Source organism: Nothobranchius furzeri, chromosome 13 (genome assembly GCF_043380555.1).
Source record: "Nothobranchius furzeri strain GRZ-AD chromosome 13, NfurGRZ-RIMD1, whole genome shotgun sequence".
NCBI lineage: Eukaryota > Metazoa > Chordata > Actinopteri > Cyprinodontiformes > Nothobranchiidae > Nothobranchius > Nothobranchius furzeri.
In genome coordinates, this window is record NC_091753.1 from 43893033 (window position 1) to 43912502 (window position 19470).

The 19470-nt window shown below is 40.4% G+C and overlaps 1 protein-coding gene across 1 annotated transcript in view; it reads left to right on the forward strand.

The window, feature by feature from the left end:
- The window catches only part of gbe1b (glucan (1,4-alpha-), branching enzyme 1b), a 146851-nt gene that overhangs the window by 46815 nt on the left and 80566 nt on the right, over positions 1 to 19470 (forward strand). Inside the window, exons 8-10 of the mRNA XM_015951338.3 lie at positions 4298 to 4413; positions 4801 to 4928; positions 5171 to 5269. Coding sequence (XP_015806824.1) covers positions 4298 to 4413; positions 4801 to 4928; positions 5171 to 5269 — 343 coding nt within the window. The remainder of the gene's footprint in view (positions 1 to 4297; positions 4414 to 4800; positions 4929 to 5170; positions 5270 to 19470) is intronic.

Consider the following 19470-nt stretch of genomic DNA (forward strand, 5'->3'; position numbering starts at 1 on the left):
GCTTTGGGTAAAAGCGTCTGCTAAGCACATAAACATAAACATAAAGCAAAAATGGCTAATTTGGAAAACAATTTAGCTTAACCCCTTAGCATTCCAGCATCCCACCCATGGGACGAAAGCCCATTGTATTCATTAAACCTGGAAATGTAAGGGGTTAAAAATTTCATGCCTCTTACAGTTCTAACATAGTAAAGGTAGTAAAAAATTAATATAATTTTTCTCTCGCATTTGTCTAAAAACCTCCACCAATAACGTGTTTCGGACCAAAAGCAATTACTGGACCATCTGGTTGTCAGTCTCGCAGAACCGCACTTCCCTGGACCCTTCATTCATTATGCAGTTGCATAATTAGCAACCGAACACCACTGGTGTGAGAGGTTCGTCGCTCAATAACATCAGAGAAGGGGAAGCAGCCGGCTGCTACCACTTCAACCTTAGGACAAACTACCAGAGTCCCAAAAAGAAAAACACCGTCTGAAAATGGCGACTGGTGTTCAGCGCTAGCTAGTTTCCTCCAGCGTTGCGGGTTTCCAGTTCCAGCAGGTTCGTCTCAGGAAGATCCCTGAGGGGAGGGGTGAGTGTTCCATCACCCTGCTTGCGATCAAAACCTAGCTTGTTTGCAGATTTGCCATAAAAGCTTTAAGAGCTGTTGTTGAAGGGTAAGAGTTAGGGTTGCAAACACCCGTTCTTCTTCTGAACACTTCTGAAAATAATATTTCCCCATATATGACCTCTGCAACTATTATTGAAGGAATCTTCCCTCTCGGTCTTATTAAAATATCTTTCTTTGGCAAAAACACCAGACCCACAGTAAGCTCGACAGGCTGCTGTTGATATCTGAAAGGCAGCGAGTACAAATTGATGCTAATTGCAGGTTGCTTAACAAACCAACAAGCTCACAGACATGAGTGTCCCTTTCAGGATGCCAAGAAGAAGCAGGTAGCTGGCAGACGGCATAAAGAACACCACACAACCCGCGTATATACAAACCCAAAGAACAGCAATGCAGGGACATCTTTTCAGACACCTCAGGGGGGCTTATATAGAACACTTTCCATAGTCCAGTCAACCTTGCATGATTTGTTAAATTTGGTGCACGATTACGATTTTAATTCTTGACACTAGATTAGTATTACAATAGGTTAAGATGAATCACATAGCAAAACCCTGTAACTTTTGGAAAACAGTGAAATAAATGCACTTCAGGCTGATTTTAATGCCGCTGGATGCAGAAAACTTTTTAAACGAGTCACAAAAGGCAGCTCGTTTGTCCTGATTTGGTTCAATAGATGTTCTCCATCCATCAGGCTGTCGAACATTGTTGTTTGAGCATCACACTTCCCTTGGAAGGACCTGTCAGCTTCTTGAATTTATTTGGTCTTATCTGCTGCTTACGTGTGACGTTGTGAAAACAAGGACTTAAATCTTTTTTCTCGCTCATCGTGACAAGTAACCACGTTCCCTTACGGAGAATTGACTTGGAGAAACCCAACACGTTGAGATGTTTTGATAACCAGAAAGCTAGCTCAGCTAGCTAGAAACAGGAAGTTGATGTATTTAATTGGGTAGTGGACATCAAGGTCAACATTAGGAGAAAACAAGCTTTTATGAAAAAGAGCTACATATAAGGATGTTTTCGTATTAACAGACTTGTCTCATAGAAATGTGTTTGCAGGTAAATCGGCATCATAAGACGGATTATGTTATTTTACTTTACAAGCACCTATATTAGAGCTAACTCTGTTAGCGCTCCCTAACTAAATTCCTCTTGTCATTGCAAAGCTTCAATCTGAGGATACCATAATTTGCTATTTGCTTCTATAACAGCACCACAGACCAGATGATAATTGTATTGAGCTGCATAGATAAGCAGGTATTGCATGTTGCTTGGAGATCTACCTCTCACTGTAATTGGACTTGATGATGAATGGCATTGTGGGTCCTAATGTGGCAGTATGGTTTCATCTTGGGCCTCAGGCTCTCACTGGCTATTATCGCCATCCCATGAGGATACATTGTGTCCGAGTCTTTGTTGCCTCTGCGCAGTGAAGTGGAGGACCTAATCTATTTATCACGGGGTCTGCGTGACCACCCAGCCTGGCCGCTATATCAGATCATGCCGGGCTTCCTTGTTCTCCTCCTCCAGGGACGTAGGCAGCGCAGATGTAACATGCAGCTTCACACCTGTCAAACAGTGCTGGTGTCGGTCATCCCTGAGGAATGGAGTGCAGAGGGAGAAACATTTAAATGTATTTTTTGTGTGGCATGGCTTTTGTGGACTAAAGGATCTGAGATTTTCGTCGTCTGCCGGGGGGTGGGTGGGGGGTAATCCTCAGTATCGAGCGCTCTGGATAAAGCTGTGGAACTTTTCACAGAAGCATTGAGAAGGAGATTTGTATAATGTCCAGCTGGGTTTTGAGGTTTGAAAGTTTACTGAAGTGTTGGTAAAAGATAAATGGTGCCCTTTTCACTGCTTTACTAATCTTGAATCAAGGGATCAACCATTCAGGCGAACTGACCCTGAGTGTGAAGTTTGGTTAAATTAGAGCATTGATGGAAGAGAAAAAGGTACATGTTGGTGTTTAATGAATGATTTGAATACAAACATTCCAAATATGAAAGGGCGATGTGGCTGAGGAATTATGTGCCCGCCCTGTAGCTGGAGCAACTCAGGGTTTGTATAATGCTAGCAGGCGCTACAGGCCATTTAAAGCTTTATTATTTTTTTGTCATTAGGATTGTACCATTAGCTTAAAGTATACGGGGACAAAGTGTACTCTTCTACTTATTTATTTTTTGCAAAGTCAAGCCAGCATATCCTGTTCACGGAAGTTGCCATGTTTTGTTCTTGCAACCAGACTCTGCACAGTCGAGATGTAGAGCTCAGAGTCCCACCTGCCCCACCCCCCAGACATTATAATAATAATTACAGCTGAACCTGTAGGGGAAATGAGTCATTATACAGGCAGCAGCAAGCTCAAGCTTTGATCAACAGGAGTCAGGACGTGGACAATGTCCACTCTGTCTATACCAGGGATAGGAAAACCTGGCCGAATGCTTCTATTCAGCGTGTTTTTGTTATTTCCCTTCTCCTATGACTACATGTTCAACAGCTAATGAAGCTCTGCAGCGGCCGGTTAATCACTTAAAATCAGGTGTGTTGGAGCAGGGAAACAACCAAAACATGCCGGATAATGGCACTCAACGACCAGGCCTTGCTACCCTTGGTCTATACACAAGGGACCTAAGGTGCTTTTTTACTTTTATTTTTTTTGGGGGGGGGGGGGGGGGGGGGGATGCTGACGTTTCCATGGCGACACTCCTCTAAATGGGAAGAAGTGAGGTGCATGGTGTACTTTGCCTTGAGTGACTATAAAGAGGACTGTTTAAGTCAGGAATGAGGATTGAAGTCGTTTCTGGAATCCACCTTCTCCAGCCTCCACCAACACGGTCCAGCCAGCAGAGTCGGGCAGCATCTGCAGGCTGTAAGGCTCTTCCATGGCTGCAAGACGATGTTACATTACATATGTAGACACTTTATTGGTTTATGATACACTATGCCTTAGTATTTCCTTCTTGCATGAATGCACAGGAGCGTATTAAACAGAAGTTGAAGCCAAAACAAGAGGCAAGTATGTGATTTATGTAATCCTCAGGAGAGGAAACATTCGATTTACACAAGTGGAGGATAGGAAACCCCATCAAATCGAATTCACACGGATGGTCTTTGCTATTCAGATTGCTTGCCCAGTGGTCATGCAAGGAAGCTGATGAAAATCTGGAAACTTTACTGTGCACCCTAAGCCACAGATTTTTCATCATGACAACTTAATATGTGAAAGACACTGTCCCCTCTAGTTTAGTTAATAAAAGCTCCGTCTGCCGTCTCCGACATAATGGAGCTTCAGTTATCAATATGGGAATGTCCTGTATTGGGAAAATTAATCTCTGGCGACTAAAGCGCATGATGAGATGTGTGAATAATTCAAAGCCTGTTTATCTGACCTTGAATTGTGTGTGTGTGTGTGTGTGTGTGTGTGTGTGTGTGTGTGTGTGTGTGTGTGTGTGTGTGTGTGTGTGTGTGTGTGTGTGTGTGTGTGTGTGTGTGTGTGTGTGTGTGTGTGTGTGTGTGTGTGTGTGTGTGTGTGTGTGTGTGTGTGTGTGTGTGTGTGTGTGTGTGTGTGTGTGTGTGTGTGTGTGTGTGTGTGTGTGTGTGTGTGTGTGTGTGTGTGTGTGTGTGTGTGTGTGTGTGTGTGTGTGTGTGTGTGTGTGTGTGTGTGTGTGTGTGTCTTGCTAGCTGGGAAGTGCTGCGCTTCCTGCTGTCAAACCTTCGCTGGTGGATGGAGGAGTACCGCTTTGATGGCTTCAGATTTGACGGCGTTACCTCTATGCTGTACCATCACCATGGTATCGGTAAGATGTGTGTGTGTGTGTGTGTGTGTGTGTGTGTGTGTCAGGTTTCTATGTGACTGTAGCGAAGCCTGCTCTCCATCTCAGACCCCTCAGGGTTGAAGGTGAATGTGGACAGTGTTTGTAAAGCAGATTTGATCTGATCTGAAGTTTTTAGCATCTATTTGGCATTTTTCAGCTTAAAAGAAAACAAATATCCCGATAAAAAGAAGTCTTGTGAAGCCGTTTCATTAGACCCTTAAATTAAATTCTGAACTTGTCAATCACCACAATACAAGCTGTTAAGAGCAGTGCTGAAATTTGTCAGGAAGATGAAGTAAAAACTGATTATTTTGGGAGTTTGTGTGGAAAGCATGATGAGTGCTCTCTGTGTGGGTGTTTAACCCTCAGGCACAGGCTTCTCAGGGGACTACAGCGAATACTTTGGCCTGCAGGTGGATGAAGACTCTTTGGTGTACCTGATGCTTGCCAATCACATTCTCCATACTCTTTATCCCGACTGCATCACCGTTGCGGAGGTAAAAACACACCGCATCACACGGTTTCTCTCGGCCTTCAGCTTTAACTAATTAAAAGCACTTGTTAGGCTTGTGTTTTCAATGTAATTAAAAGTCAGTGTAAAAGAGTTAAGATCAGTGTTTTGGGGGGGGTCTTGGGGTGCAGAAAAGTCAAGCTTACAGCAGAAGCAGTGGACCAGGTAGGAGAGCTGTGCACATGCATGTAAAACCTGGTCATATGACATGTTTGGGTTTCTCTGCAGGATGTGTCAGGAATGCCTGCCCTCTGCAGAAGAGTAGAGGAGGGGGGTCTTGGCTTTGATTATCGACTGGCTATGGCCATTCCTGACAAATGGATTCAGGTACAACAACTTCCTTTTCTAAATTTAACATTTTTAAGGGTTCTTTTAACAAATTGGAAATAGTCTCCTACATCTATCTCCTGCATTAGCTTCTGACAGAAAATAGACAGTGAAACTCGAGGATTAGAAAATCCTCACAGATCTGTGTCACACTGTGAATTAGCATTCATGGACTCACCAATATGGACTCATGACGGGGGACGCTGTTGTTGTTTTAATATCCAGGAAAGTGCAACAGACGTCTCGGCTAGTTTAAGCTAACCGTTAGCATTAGCAACTTCACCTCGCGGCAGAAGGTCCTCCAGGCTTGTGTTATTTGTGCAAATAAAACATCCACGTTGAAAGTCAGTGGTAGAGTCATGTTGCTTTTATCCAGTCGGGGATGAGATGTCCAAATATCAGGAAATTAGACTCCAAAACCTGCCGTCTGAAACTCAGCTGTTATTTAGGCAACTTTTAGGTCTGAGAAGTGGTGCACCAGTGTATTTGTTTCCCCCAAGGACGACTTTCAAGGCATTCACTCTTACTAGAGACCACTGCAAATTTATCGGTTAAACAAGGGAACTACACCATTAATGTTTTATGATATTAACAGGAACGTACTTGGATTCATGAACATGAGTGAAATTCATATTTCTCAAAGCAACATTAAATGAAGAAATATCAAACATGAAATACAAATAGGAAAAAGTATTATTTAAAAAGGCCTTTTGTGTTTGTAAAAATAAAGCAGCCAAGCTTCAGATCAGCTCAGTGACATGACACAACTACTGTTTAGGGGATTATAAATTCTTTTCAGATTTTTCTCAATTTTTCTGGTTACAGAAATGAAACCGTAATTTTTTTAATCAAACACTACTCGCTGATTTTTCCTTTTCATAATTCTCTGCAGAGTTATCAATAAATGAATAAACGGCCATGATTGTTGGAAAATAAAAGCATCTGAATGTGCAGACAGTCCCATTTTCTTTTATCACTAAATACTCTCTTCTTATGGATTTATATTTTCATACAAACGGAAACAGTTCAGTTTAATTAATTTTCATAAAGGTCATCCAGTTTCTAATTTAATTATTTGGGCGGTGCTTTGAATAAGCAGACTTTCATCTTTACACTTATTTAAGTCAATAATGATAGATATATCTCTATCTGTGAAAGTCTCTCATACATATTTCTATTTATTTATCAAATTTGATGATTTATTTTAAAGCACTGGGTATTTTTAAGGTTAGATTCAGATCTGAATTAAGACCAGACTCAGATTTTTCCTGATGGGGAAAACTATCCAGAATCCTGCAGCTGAGTACCTTTGATTTAACTAACAGGAAGTTGAAGATGATATTAAACAAATAAATGATTTAAAAAGGACATTGTCTGCATGAATAAAGGCCCAATTTCACATGTATGTTCCAAGGAAAACATTTTAGAGAATTATCATGGCAGATCAGCAGAGACGTTTCCTCTGCAGGTTTAAGATGCGTTTGTAGGATTTTCGAGTGCACTTTTGATCGTTTTCTGCATCAGAGAAAAGAATTACGAGAAAATAAAGGTGACGTGGTTCTCAGAAAACACCAAGACAATCCAACACATTTGACCTCCTCGATTTATGATTGGAGTGGTTTTGACAAGCTTCCGAGTAGACCAGAGTGCTCTTAACACACCACACATGGAAGAATTATCTGATAAGATTATCTTTAGAGTCATCGTGGTAATCAGGCACATCCTTAAATGTCAACTTTGCTCACATTTTTCATGCATTTGCAGTGCTCTCTAGTTGGAAAAAATGCCTTGCAAGTCCTTCTCTGGGGGAAAAAAGCTCTGGTGCACCTGATTGCAGATGGAGAAGTCAGCAGGAGGAGAACGCGGCAGAACATGGCAGGATTTAGATTCTTATTTTCTGATATCTGAACAGCTTGCGTCAAATTGGCGAACAGTAACACAACTCTACCACTGACTCTGACTCTGAGTTCTGCCATGCAGTGGAGTTGCTCATGCTGTTAGCTTTTTTTTAGCCAAGACGTTCCCTGCTGTTTCCTGGACGCTAAACCAACAACAACCTTCCCTGTAGCGAGTCAAGATGGGTGAGTCCATGAATGTTAAGTGACAGTGTAACGTAGATCTAAATCCTAGAGTTTCATCGTCTATTTTCTATCAGAAGAGAATGCAGGAGATGGGAGTAGGAGACTATTTTCATGTTCAGCCTGCATAAAACAACTCAGAGAGGCCGATTATAATCAGAAATTTGCATGCGTATCCTGCGGTGTGAATCAGGAATTACATAACTTTTTTTTTACTAATTAAACAACAGTTTTATAGAAAGTTTGATCCTTTAAACAAATGCTCCACTAGAGTCTACATTTCAGTTTTAAATCTTCTCTTTTTGTCGAACTGTTTCCTTGCATCAGCGTGACAATTAAGCCTAATCTGTTCCCCTGAAAAAGAATATTTCCTGGCGCCAATCACAAGAGTCAAAAATGATCAGATTACCCGACGCCGCGCTACCACTCGGCGCTGCGTCTGTCTGCAGGGGAAGTCGTGGGCACCAAACATTCACAAATCCTCCATAACAACCGCTGAAGCACCCTTTAGCTCGACACTTCAGTCCAAACTGCCACTGTGAAAGTACTTAATAGCCCACAATGGGAAAACATTGTTTATAACTGTTCAGTCATCAGGTCTATAACTTTGTGATGGTGAAGCCGAGCAGCATGGGGAACAAATACATGCATACCCCTCCATTCATCCAGACGCAACAATTTTCTCTGAAAGTTCCCCCTGCTGGTTTTATATGAGCTGTCAGAAAGTTTGTGTTTTCTCAAAGCCTGTTTTGATAAATACGTCGCCCATTTGTCGGTATACAACTGTGTTTTTATGAAATCACAAAATATTTCTTTAGAAAACAAATTTGTAGGACCACAGGCAGACAGCAGGTTATCTCTGGGGATATGTCTGTGTGTACGGCTTTGGCTGAGGGGTGAGTGTGGATTGTTCTGTGTGTTTGTTTAAAGCTCTTTTCACTTGCTTTAAGCAAAGTGCTGTTTGCAGAATGCCTGAAAAGGTTGGTGGCCATAGTATGTAAAACAGTTTTCCCACCAGTGCACAAACGCTTTGGTAAAACTGCCAAGGGTAAGGGTTCCTAGCCCGAGAGGCATGGGACTTTATTGTAAATTTATCATTTTTTCATTCTTTATTATTCTCTGTAAAGGTACTTGGGCACAAGAATGAGAAGAAACAAGAAACTAGACTAGGCAGTCTGGTAGAAAATCCCTATCGCTGCTCAGATTAAAAAAAGCATACCTCAGATTTTTAAGGGGCTGCACGATATGGCCTCAAATTAATGTCATGATATTTTGATCAGTTCACTGTGATAACGATGAATGGACGATAATTGCCCCACTGTTTGTCCACTAGATGGGGCTGTGGCAGCATAATTGCTCCACCACCGTTATAATGATGGTAAGATTCCCCTAGACCAGCGATTACCAAATAGTAACCTGGGGGTTGGATTCAGCCAGTAGCTCAAGAGCAGCCAAACTACACACTTCTTATGTGAGATCTATATAGTCATACATATGCCCTATAGGTTATAAATTGTAAGTCGCTTTGGATAAAAGCGTCTGCTAAACGAATAAAAACATAACATTTTGGGATTGGTAAATTGTTGGTTTTTCGCCCAGCTTTATTGCAACATTTGATGCATTTTGGCTAATAACTTCCTAAATGGAAAATGGCCTCTATTTGTATAGCACCTTCGCAGGGTTCTACAACCCCCCAAGGCGCTTCACAACACATCAGTCCTTCACTCATTCACACACACGTTGACACGCTGGTAATGATGAGCTACATTGTAGCCTCCGCTGCCCTGGGGCACACAGACTGAAGCGAGACCTCCAAACACAGACACTGCCAGTCCCTCTTACCACCAGCAGGCAAGGCAGGTTAAGTGTCTTGCCCAAAGACACAACAGCAGCATTCTCTGGTTGGAGCTGGGATCGAACCTACAACCTTCCGATTACTGGACAACCTGCTACTGCTGCCCTCGAACCATAAGTCACGCACTCAAACTTTATTTTCATGATCCTTGGAAGATTTTGCATCCCTCTTGTTTTGGCTACACACGTTTTCGCATAACTAGGATGTTCACTATATCTCGATAAAGACTACTTCTACTTCTACTACTTCTATGTCAAACCCACATAAAACTTGGTACGTAGGATCTATGGACCAACCTAACAATATCTAATTTTAAAAAACTCATGAACGCAATCCAACATTAAAACGGCGTGCATGCACTAGTTTCTTGCGTTTCTCAATGGGGGAAGTCAATGCATCGTTAATCAAGTCTGTCTCTCTCAGCAGTTGGTTTTACTCGGTATCAGGGATGGAGGGAGGAGAAAAGAAGGTTAGGGAGATATAGTCCAAGACTTGACCTTCCTCTGTGATTCCAGCACTAGCTGTGCAGCCAGCAAAGCTGCACCTCAGAGGTTTGACTGGATAATCCCGAGATCCCTTCTAAAAAAGCTGCAGCTGCTTTAACTTGACAATAAAAAATACTGCTTGCTACGCAGCATTTGTTTAGATATTACTGTTAGTTGCATCTTTTTAATTAAATTTGTTACCTCCTCTGAGGAGACTGTGCTGGAGGGAGAGCAAGGGAGCAGCAGCATTCCTCTATATGTGCGCAGGGAAGCATTCATATGAACACGCGTTGGTATAGGCAGTGAAGTGCATTCAGGGCTAGCCTTGGCTCTTCTCACAGAGTGTCAATTAGGGTGGGATTTGAATGGGCTGAAGTGGAGCCTCCAGTGAGGTGTGTGTTGCAGAAAAAAAAAATGAAGCGAGGAGGGTAGGCATTCAGGAGGAGAGACGGAGAGACGGGGGATAAAAAAACAGAAGGAAAGAGAAACAAAGACACAGAGCAACAGAGCTGTGAGCTTATTTATAGATTCACAAGTGTGCACGAATGAATCTCCCTCAGTTACTCGGCTGGGGCCTCACGGCTCACGCTGCGTTTTGTCCTCAGCATGACTGACTGATATGACTCATTTACTGGCTGCAGAAAGCTGTTAGGACCAACAGGGTGTGAAAAATTAAGATATCCTAATGAGAGGGCCAGATAAGGCACGCGGCACAAGTTTGGATGATTCGATCTGATTACGACCATAAAACGCTGTCACTCCTAATGGATAATGTTACAAAGCCCTCTAATTTAACAAGCACCCTTCCCTCAAGCTACAATAGATTGAGATGTAATTGAAACAATTAGAGGCGGAGGAGAAAGAGGGCTCCACGGTAGCGGCGTGGATGCAGAGAATTCTCCGGCATCTCTCCGCTTCTCTCGGCTGTTCAACTCCAATGACCTCTAAGTCAATTGTCTCCATTTTTGCTTCTGTTCCTCCATTTATTTTAATTGAATGAAAATATCAGTCTGAACAGCTCTCTTCTTATTAGTTTCAGGGAGAGGGGAAAAAATCCATTTCTTTTCCATGTTACTTTACTCCGTCCATCATGCTAGAAACACTTTCAATTAACGTGACTTAATCAAATTCAGGCTTCTGGCTAGTGATGATGGACCCCGGCTTGTTTATGTAAACATGCCAGAGGCTTGATCGCTAGCCTTTAAAGAGTGCTCGGTCTTTTTGACCCGCTCCGCTGGTGGCACTCTCTACTCGCCTGCTTTAGCAGCAGCAGCAGCAGTGTTTCAGATTTGTCCTGCTTAATTACACTTTGACTCCTTCGCTGTGTGCTGTTAACCAATTTTTGTTTTACTTATTTTCTCAGAGAGGCTTTTTACTCGAGAACTGATGTGACCTAAAGAGTGCCTGTCAGCCGAGTGAAGCCTTCTGCGAGGACGGTTTCTGTCGACAGAACGTTCATTAGGATGTGAAAACTTGACAGTGCTGCATTGATCTGTAGGACAGAGCGTTTCTCACCTTTGGTCTTTGCTCACCTCAGGGGGCGGTCCTGGTTTTGTGATGATGTGATGTCCCCGTAGCAACGCACGCTGAAGCACTTCTCCAGCTCGTGCGTTAGTTGAAACCGCAGCTGCAGAATGCTCGGGTCAGCTGCAAAATGTAAAACAAGAGCTTTGAACTAAACTCGTCTCTGCCATTAAATCCTTTCGAGCACCACGCGAGAGCCTCTTGAATCAGTCGCAGCATTCAGGTGGTGGGATGACCTCATCCTGCACTGAAAGACATTTTTTTTTAACTTCCTTGTGTAATTTTATTTTATTTCTGGCTCTTTCTAATTAATCCGGGTGCTCTGGTTGGCTCCTGACAGCAGGCTTGTAAAGTAAGATTTGTGCACTGCTCATTATCATTGATGAAGTAGAGTGTCGGCGGTGCCAGGAAGCTCGGCTGGCCGGGGCTGATGTGGGTGAGCTGGTGTTAGAGGAGTCGTCAACCCATTTACTTCTGTCTCTGCTTCGACAGTCCCACTCCCAGATTAATTGCTCCCAGGCCACTTTTGCGGTTGAATTGAATTGTAATGATTCATAAGGAAGTGTAAAATGTCTGCTTGTACGTGGATGTGGAGGCAGCTTGGATGATCTCTAGGGTTCTTTCTGTAGATTCACTTGTTTAGTTTGTTTTATTACTATTGAAGCTGGAAGTGAAGAGTCTTTAGGATGTATTATGTTCAGCTAATATTCTATTTTAGATTTAACGTTGAAGAGAATTTCATTTGAACAGTATGAAAGGGTGTGGAGATACATGAAGGGAAAACTAAATAGATAATCTTTGGCGATCAAAACATCAATATAAATGTGAAAATGATGATTAACAATGCAGTGATTGATAGAGTTTGGGAACATAAATTTTTAGGTGTTCTAATTGACCACAAACCATGTTGGAAACCACAAATCAGAAATGTTACTGCAAAGCTAAGAAGACGTATAGGAATACTATCTAAAGTGAAGAATCTCCTCCAGAGCAAAGTGATGCATACGTTGTACTGTTCACTTATCCTGCCCTACCTCAATTATTGTATTGAGTTGTGGGGAAATACTTAAAAAAAACACCTTACAGCCATTATGTAATCTTTAAAAAAAAAGCAATAAGAGTAATACATAATGTAGGATTTTATGAGCATACCAGTAACCTATTTTTTAATTCTAATCTGCTTGAGGTCATTGATATTGTAAAATATAATTCAGTGCAAATAATTTATAAAGCAAAAAATCAACTTCTTCAACTGAACATTGACTTTGACTTTGACCTGTACTTTATTTCGAACTAACGTAAAAAAATAATTTTTTATACAACACAACTCAACACAAAAGCAATCAAGTAATAACAGTCCGAAAAGGAGTAGTTAGAAGTAAAACTTGTACATTCCTACCCCCTTCTCACTTATTCTTATTCAACTTATCTCACAAACTAAATATAAAATAAAATAACAATATTACAGAGCAACAAATAGATTAAACATACTCAACAATCATCTTCTTGTATTCTATTTAACCCAGCTCATCAACATAATTATCCAATAGATGATTTTTGTAGCTCTTCTTAAACTGATTTACCTTTCACACATTTTTTTCAAATCTTCACTCATATTGTTCCATATTGTTCCCCACATATTGTTGTACACATACTCCTCTTTGTTGTCCGAACTCTCTGTTTTTTGAAGTTTAATGCCCCTCTTAAATTGTACCCATCGTCTTTATCATTAAACATTTTCTGTATATTACATGGAAGTAATTAGTTTCTTGCCTTAAACATGATTACTGTGGTTTTAAACTTTATCAGATCAATAAATTTTAACACTTGTAATTTTAAAAACAGTGTTGTTGTGTGTTCCCTATATCCCACATTATATACTATCCTTATTGCTTGTTTATTCAGTATGTATAGTGATTGTAGATTACTCAGGGATGTGTTTCCCCAAACTTCCACACAGTAATTCAAGTATGGCATTACCAGTGATGAAAACAATGATATATAATGATTCTTGATTCTGTAACTGTTTTATTTTACCCAAAACGCCAATGCTCTTTGCCAGTTTTGTTTGTATATATTTAATATGTGGTTTTCAGCTAATATTATGGTCTAGGATAACCCCCAGAAATTTTGTTTCATAAAATCTCTCTATTCTTACATTCTCTTACATAATTTTTATCTCAGAGTCCGCTATTCGATTTCCGAACAAGATGACTTTGGTCTTGTCCAAGTTTAATGATAATTTGTTCAAGCTGAACCATTTTTTCAACTTACTCATTTCAGTCCCCACTTCTCCCAATAATTGAAGTATATTTTCCCCAGAACAAAGAGCATTGGTGTCGTCTGCAAACAAAACACATTTTTATTTTCTTGAAACCATAACTAAGTCATTTATATACATATTAAATAACTTGGGGCCCAGTACTGACCCTTGTGGTACACCAACAGTTATGTCGAGACAGTTGGACATGACATCTCCCATTTGAACAAACTGTTTTCTATTTCCCATATAACTTTTTAACCAATCCAAAACCTCCCATGTAATGTCATATCTTTCCATTTTGATAAATAGTATGTCATGGTCTATAGCAGGGATCGGCAACCTGTTCCCATCAAAGAGCCATTATTACCCATTTCCCACAGTAAATTAAACACTGGGAGCCGCAGCAGCCACAGCGTTGTGGGCGGGGCCTACCCTCAGACAGCAGGGTCAGGATTGCTTTAACCAGTCACAACAGGTGACAGCAGCCAGTACCGGTCGCTCGTGTACGTCAAAGTTATCTTTCATAAAAAAGATAATCAATAAAACGATTTATAGAAAATGGATCCAAAAGTTGTAGCCCACCTCTGCCTACAATATTTAGATATTTTTCACCCTGTTGGTGGTTTTACTGAGCAGGTGCCACTTTTGTCATACGTTTTTTTTTAAAACATGTTTAGACTGTTCAGAATACAAATCCAGGCTCTGTCACGTTTGATTGTTGTAATTAAACTTTGTAGGTGGGGAAGGTCAGAAAAGCATCCGATCATTTTGTTTTTCCCTCATTTACAGTGACGGAGATAACGGCGCAGTGTGCCTGGCTCTGGTGTTAATCAAGTTAAATTATATATCTTTCCAACAATTTTTACAAGAAAACAGAACAGTTAAAAGCAGGGCTTGTGTTGACTGGATAGTTCCCGTATCTGACCGTTTATTTAGACGGAGAAAGAATAGAAAGAATCACCCCGACGCATGCACACAAACTGATATTTTATCCTATGCACATCGCAGATGTAGCTAAATCACTCAAGAAAAGATTCCCATATGAACATCTGAGCTGGACACTGCTCAGCGCAGCTCACTGTCAGCTTGTACTACATAAGGTCCACAGCGAGCTGAAGATGTGGAGAGGGGCTTGGAGCGCGTCGCAGAACCAGAGCGCATGGGGAAGATTCCTCTGACTGAAGCGAGCGTTTTCCAAACCCTGTCTTTCAGAGAGACTTGTCACTTAGAAAATGTTCCCTGATTATGAAACTTTGGCTGAATAGCGCTTGTTCCTGTCTCCAATGTGGCGTCACATCCAGGAGCCTGTCTGAGGAGAGTCCCAGAATCTCACATCCTCTTCAGCTCAGAAAGCGCCTATGAATACGCACAAGCGTGACGCGTCAATCCGGTCTCACAGTAAGACTGGGTTGGACCTGTTCAGGTTTACGCAGACAGTCAACATTTAGAATTGGCATACAGATGTAAAATTAATGCAGTAAAATAGTAAAGCTTTTTATTTAAATATCCATTCATTATTTTACAAGCACAGAGAGCCGCATCAGATGGATGGAAGAGCCGCATGCGGGTTGCCGACCCCTGGTCTATAGTATCAAATGCTTTTCTGAGATCAATTTAAAAAAACACGTTTGTTTTTATCCATGCAACTTGTGACTTCTTCTATTAATTCCTTTAATGCTACAGGATGATCTATATTTCCTGAAGCCACACTGGCTTTCTTCTAGCCTGTTATTAAAAATTTTTTCGAGTATTTTAGAAAACTGTCACAATAATGATACAGGCCTGTAGTTTGTAAAAAGTTGTTTGTCCCCTGCTTTAAATAATGGTATGACTTTAGCTGTTTTTATTTTTTGTGGGAATACACCAGATGAAAATGAGATTACAGATATGGGTCAGTGGATCTGCGACACTATTAATAACTTTCTTGACTATTAGCATATCTATTCCATTCCAATCAGTAGATGTCTTACTTTTAAACATATTTATTGTATCTATCATCTCTTTTGTATTAACGGCCCTAAGGAACATTGAGTGGGAGTTCTTTACTACATTGTTTTCCATAGATTTGCTATCTTTAGGCTGGTTCTCTTCAATTTCTTGTGTCAGCCTTTGTCCAATATTCACAAAGAACTCATTGAACCCTTCCACCACTTGACTTCTGTTTTTAGTAACTCCATTTCCATCAATAAAATATTCTGGATAAGTATGACTAACCTTATTTTTCTTAATTATGTCATTCAATAATTTCCATATGCCTTTACTATTGGTTTTATTTTCATTTAATAATTTTGTGGTTTTCCATCCTACATACCCTCATTACAGTAGTCAATTTATTTTTATATTTCTTGTACCTTTGTTCCGCCTCTATCGTTCTATTAGCTATATACTGTTTATAGAGAATATTCTTTCTTTTTTTTACAAGCATTTAACAGTACCTTTGTGATCCATGGTTTGTTGTTTTTTTGTATTATTATTATTTTATATGTATTTATTGGACAATGTTTATCATAAAGTGACTTAAAAACATTAAGGAAGTATTCATATGCCCTGTCGACATTAGTTTCATTATACTGTTGTGACCAGGTTTGAGCTTGCTAATCATTGTTGAATGCTTCTATCGATAATTTTGTTTTCAGTCTGATATATTTCCTTTGGTATGTCTTCGTTATCCTTTCACACTCACAATCATAGATTGTAAACACTGGCAAATGGTCACTGATGTCATTTATCATTAGTCCACGGATTAATGTGCTTTCCATATCGTTGGTAAATATATTGTCAATTAAAGTTGAACTATGCTTCTACTGGGTTTTGTGATCAATGTATAAAAACTCATACTGAGCATTGTGTTTATAAATTCCTCTGTCATTTTGTTTGAGTTCAACAGATCTATATTGAAGTCTCCACAGAGGAACATGACCTTCTGATTATTTTGAGCTAATATATTTTCCATGTTACTCATAAAAATGTCAATACAAGATCCTGGTGCCTTGTACACACAACTCACTATCACATTTTTATGTTTCTCCATATTTATCTCCACAGTTATACATTCCACAACATCATCAATTGTGAATGTCATATTTTCCACCACTCTACAACAGAGTATTGTTTATGTACAGCGCAACCCCTCCTCCCACCTTGTTTTTCCTGTTCATTCAACATACAAAAACATTTTAGGGAGAGAGAATGAGATTATATGCTCAGAAGTCTAAATAACATGAACACAACCATGTGTACGTACCTCAGTAAAAAGTATGAGCATTTCAGTCCATGGAGTGGTTTGGTGGAATAGTATAGAGGAAAACATATAAAAGTGTCGTACAATTCATAACATTATATAAAAGTAAACTTATGGAAAACTACTAAATATCAAATGAATCATGATAGACGTTAAGATGTAATTTAGATTTTGATTTTTGATTTAGTTTAAAATGTAAATGTTTATATGGATTCTTGTAAATGTGGTCATTCAAATTTAGCTTATTGATTTAGTTTATGGTGTATGTGTTGAGATATTTATTTGAGCTTCTCCCATTCCCCTTTAAGGACCAAAGAGAAATCTCTAAATCCTCTAAATAATGAATTTTACTTTATATTTGATTTTAATTTCTTTGAACAATCTGTAGTGAATAAATCATCAGTGATAACCAAACATTTAAGCTTTTTCACTGAGTTTTTATTCATCCATTCATGCTCTTCTGCTTGAAACATGTCCCCGTAACATATGATTTAATATCAGATGTGTTTGGCTTTGTTTTGAATAGTTCTCAAGGTTGGATTGACCTAATAAAAATGTAGCGGATTAATAACTAAAACATGTAAAGTAACTGAATTGATTTAGGTTTATGGAGTTCCCTCAAGCAATATCAATAATGATGAGGATGTGCAGCTTTTCCTTTTAAAGATGGTCTGATGGGCAACAAAGTATACAATGTACACCGCGCTTTAGAGTAGTACAATTAATTTGCACAATTATTTCAGCTCATGTATCAGTTTCATGCGACATTTACCGTTTATTGACATGGTTTTGTTAGGTTAAGGTAACTTATGCTGAGTTTGGTTACGTGATTCTAGTTTAGTTTAGGTTAGATTTGACAAGGTTGGGCTTGTTTATGTTAGATCAGTTTGTTTAGAACATGTTGGGTTAAAGTGACAATGTGTATTTTCCCCAGCGATAGGGGGCGGTACATTCCTAAATAATTGGAGGCAAGCAGTATTTTTGTGTTCGAGTAAGACTTCACCAACGGATGGCCATTAGAGTAAAAAATCCCAGGGAGTGCAACAGCAACACAACAAGCACATCAGACTCCCTTTCATCACTGGCAACAAGTGAAGAGATGAATGTGTAACACAACATTTATAAATAGAAAAAGTTGTGTAACCTTTTGTTAGAAATCAGTAAATGCATTTTGTCCTCGCGGGCTCCCATAGAAGAAACCATGGCATCTAACATGGCATCACCCAGAGACTAGGGCTACGTTCAAACTGCGGGCAAAAGTGCATCAAATCGGCTTTTTTCCCCCACATGCGAGCCATATCTGATTTTTTTATAACAGTTTAAACGGCACAGATTCGATTTTTTTCAACTGAGTATGTGGTACTGATTCTGACACATGTCTGATGTTTTTGAAAGTGATTGTAGTCTGAAAGGTCATGTTGCATTAAATCCGTCTCCTTCGCCAATTAGTCAGCGGAGGTGAGCATCATGTGTTGATGTTCCTGAGGAGAAGTGCTGACAGAAGGATTGAGGAGTCTGTCTGGGCATCCTGTTTTATGTTTTGGAATTAATAACACAGGAGAGCATGAGAACGGGAGCCGGAGGTGCTGCTGGAGTGAAGCGTTTCACCGTTCTCCGTGAAGGGAAGGGTTCCGTGAGAGCCGGGGTTCTCCGTGAATCACTCATTATTTTCTACAACTTGGCATCATTTAATTAATATTTCCAGAGATTGTCTCATCAGGTTAAGTTGAATTACATCATGCTACATGTCTAATGTTACATTAGATCAGGGATTCCCTAAGTGTGGTGCGCGCGAGCTGCTGCTAGGGGGTGCGCCAGGTGAAAAGTGTAATGGCTGCTGAGCTCAGAGAAGTCTGTCATATGTCACCATTAGTGTAGCCAGAAACTCATTTGTGGGTGGGCCTAAGAAAAAGTAAGTGGGCCCAATAAATGTAATTGAAAACAAGTATATTTTTGCGCGCACGTGTGTGTCCTCCGCATGTGCCCTAGCTTCATCATAACAATGGCCGAGCTTCAGCACTCTGGCCTGCGCACGGCGATATGTTCCGTATTTGATCATTTTTAACGGTGTTTGAGGAATCTGAAGGTGGCGAGTCATTCTGGCAGATTGTAATTAACACCCTGTCTCATGCAGGTGTTCTGACATTGTAAACCTCACACACAGAACATTGTGGATGTAACTAAATAAATCAAGAAATGATTCCCATTCAGGCTATTAACAGCGCGCTGAAGATCTGAAGTTCAGAGTGCGTCTGTCAGAGGTCAGACGCGTTCCAGTGGAACCACGGCTCACGGATGCATAAGTGAGCACATCTGGGCTGGGCAGAAGTAATTTTACAACATTGGTTTAAATAGCGCCAATAACGAGATGCAGTGACTTGAGCGGCTCATGGAGCTGTGCCGCACGCACGCACACACACAGATTCAATCAGCGCACGCTGCGCAAACTCCGGCGCGCCGTCAGACTGAAGGCAGAAATGCTGCCGCCTCCGTGATAAAAAACTTTTAAGAGGTTTTATAACAACATTTAATTCAAGGTCATATTAAGATATTAGCTTCTATTTTGGGATGACGTATGAAATTCGAGTCCGCTCCAGCCAGTGACTCCTCATGAACCTGACCACAACTCATGTTACTGCAGCATTTGTTATTCCAGTCCGCGTGGCAGCGGATCGCAGATTCAGCCACACCATAAAACGGCAATAAGTCTGTCTGAGTCAAAAGTGAACCTCATGGCTATATCTTTTCCATCTTT